General features: G+C 51.7%; 1 protein-coding gene across 1 annotated transcript in view; it reads left to right on the top strand.

Annotated features, from left to right (window-relative positions):
• Nucleotides 1-43: 43 nt before the first annotated feature.
• The window catches only part of SCUBE1 (signal peptide, CUB domain, EGF-like 1), a 215,308-nt gene continuing 213,465 nt past the window's right edge, over nt 44-1,886 (top strand). Inside the window, exon 1 of the mRNA XM_009879702.1 lies at nt 44-162. Within this exon, the coding sequence (XP_009878004.1) occupies nt 75-162 (88 nt within the window). The 5' untranslated portion in view covers nt 44-74. The remainder of the gene's footprint in view (nt 163-1,886) is intronic.

Below are 1,886 nucleotides of genomic sequence, written 5' to 3'. Positions count from 1 at the left end.
GGCTCCGCGCGGCCGGCCCCGAGCGCGTCCCTTATCGCAGACAGGCACCGGGGGCCGGGGATCGCATCATTATCATGGGCACTGTTTGCTTTTCGCGGCGCTGCTGTTTGCTTATCGCTCTCGCCTGGGCCGGCAGGTTGGCGGGAGGCAGCGGGGGCTCAGGTAAGAGGGGGCTCCGCCGCCGTGCCGCTTTCCCCGGGCTGGGGCGGCGCGGAGCCGTGGCCCCGGGGGGACCGTGTTTGTCCGCTCTCCTCTCCCTGGTGTAAGGTGTTGAGGGGGAGGTCACTTCTTGCTGCTAGTACTGCCGGGGGTGTTGGAAGTTGTGGTGGGGAGGCGTTTTCTCGCGTGTTTGACACTGCCGGAGCCAAGGGACGTCTGGAGGGAGAGACTAGGAAGAAAAAGTTACTTTCCGTAAGTGCCTACGAGATAAATCTGGGCTGAATCCTTGAGACTCCGCAGGGGAAGCGTTGGCTGTTGTATCTTCATAGGTTTTTGCCTGTCTGTGCATTAACTCAAAGACCTGCGGTTTCTTAATAGCTGCGCTCGGATCTGTTTAATAGCAGTAATAATATTAAGGCTTTGCTCCGGTGTTTAAAAAAAAAAAAAGGGAACACCCCCTCAACCCTATCTGCCTAGGAATGTTGTAAGCCTGAAGTAATTTCTTAAAGATGTGTATGCAGTCTCTGAAGTTGTGCTAGAAGAAATCCTTTAAGGTGAAAAGGGGGTGGGGGGTGGGAGGGGGAGACGGAAAAATTCCTTTTCCTCAGATACAAGCGTTTAAAAGCAACAAAATGAGCGAACTCAACGTAGAAGTTCTTGAAGTCCAAGAAATGCAGTGTGAGGTGTGGAGCAGAGCAGGGGCTCATATTTGGTTTTGCCCTTTCATTTGACTCATTGGCATTCACGCCTGACTCCCAGGCATCCTCTGGTTGCTGTGAAATGTCCCCCTTGGCTCAGTGCAGTTTGAATTTTTGACGGCATTATAAAGAGTCCAGCTGTCACTTTTGCTGATCTTGATGGGAGATGGGTGCCGGTTTAATGAGTCAAAAGTATGAAGGGGAGGTTGGACTAGATGACCTTTAAAGCTCACTTCCAACCCAACCTTCTTTTCTTTTTGTGCTTGACTGGATCTGTGTCTGATCTGGGCAACACCCTCGGACCCCCTAAGCGAATTCACGTAAATCATAGCTAGATCTGTACCGCCTTAGCGGTTAAAATAAACGAATGGACAAGAAAGAAGGAAACAGATTACAGCAGCCCCGGGTTTCTCCAGAAAATACAACGCTCTGCGTTTGGGAAGGGCAAACTGTTCACCTCTTACTATTTTTTTTTTTTTTTTCCAAAGAAACAACACTACCGAGTCCAGGCAATTCTCCTGGTAGGATCCCTGAGGTGCCCCGCGGGGCCGTCCTGATCTGCACCTCTCAGAAAAGTTCTCTGCTGTGTGCTATGCCACAATATCTGATTATTGTCCCCTCTCTAAATAGCCCCCTCCTGTCCCCGGTGACTTTGAAGGATCCGTGTGTTATCACTGGAGATGGCTGAGTGAGCACTTCTGAAACAATTAGCGTTAGGATTTCAAGCTAACAATAAAACTGTTTTCACTTTAGTGCACCTTTTTTGAGGATCTGTTAATCTAATTGGCATGAAACCAACTGCACATGTCTCTCTCTGGTTGCTCTCCTCCCTCCCTCCCTCCCTCCCCAGCACCCCTGTCTCCTCGATACTTCCTAAAAATAAGGGGCGGGTGGAGGGGGAGGCTGTGCTCCATGCAGCCCTGCCGGTTGTTACCCGGCTGCTAACCCGCCCCTCCTGGGCAGAGCGTCCCTGCCTGCCCTTCTTCGCCCCGGGAGCCCCAGATGTGGCTCTGGTGTGAAATGGTGAGG

The sequence above is a fragment of the Charadrius vociferus genome, unplaced genomic scaffold (assembly GCF_000708025.1).
Source record: "Charadrius vociferus isolate BGI_N301 unplaced genomic scaffold, ASM70802v2 scaffold90, whole genome shotgun sequence".
Lineage (NCBI taxonomy): Eukaryota > Metazoa > Chordata > Aves > Charadriiformes > Charadriidae > Charadrius > Charadrius vociferus.
The sequence above is the reverse complement of the archived record's forward strand: the minus strand, read 5'-3'. Positions and strand labels throughout refer to the sequence as shown.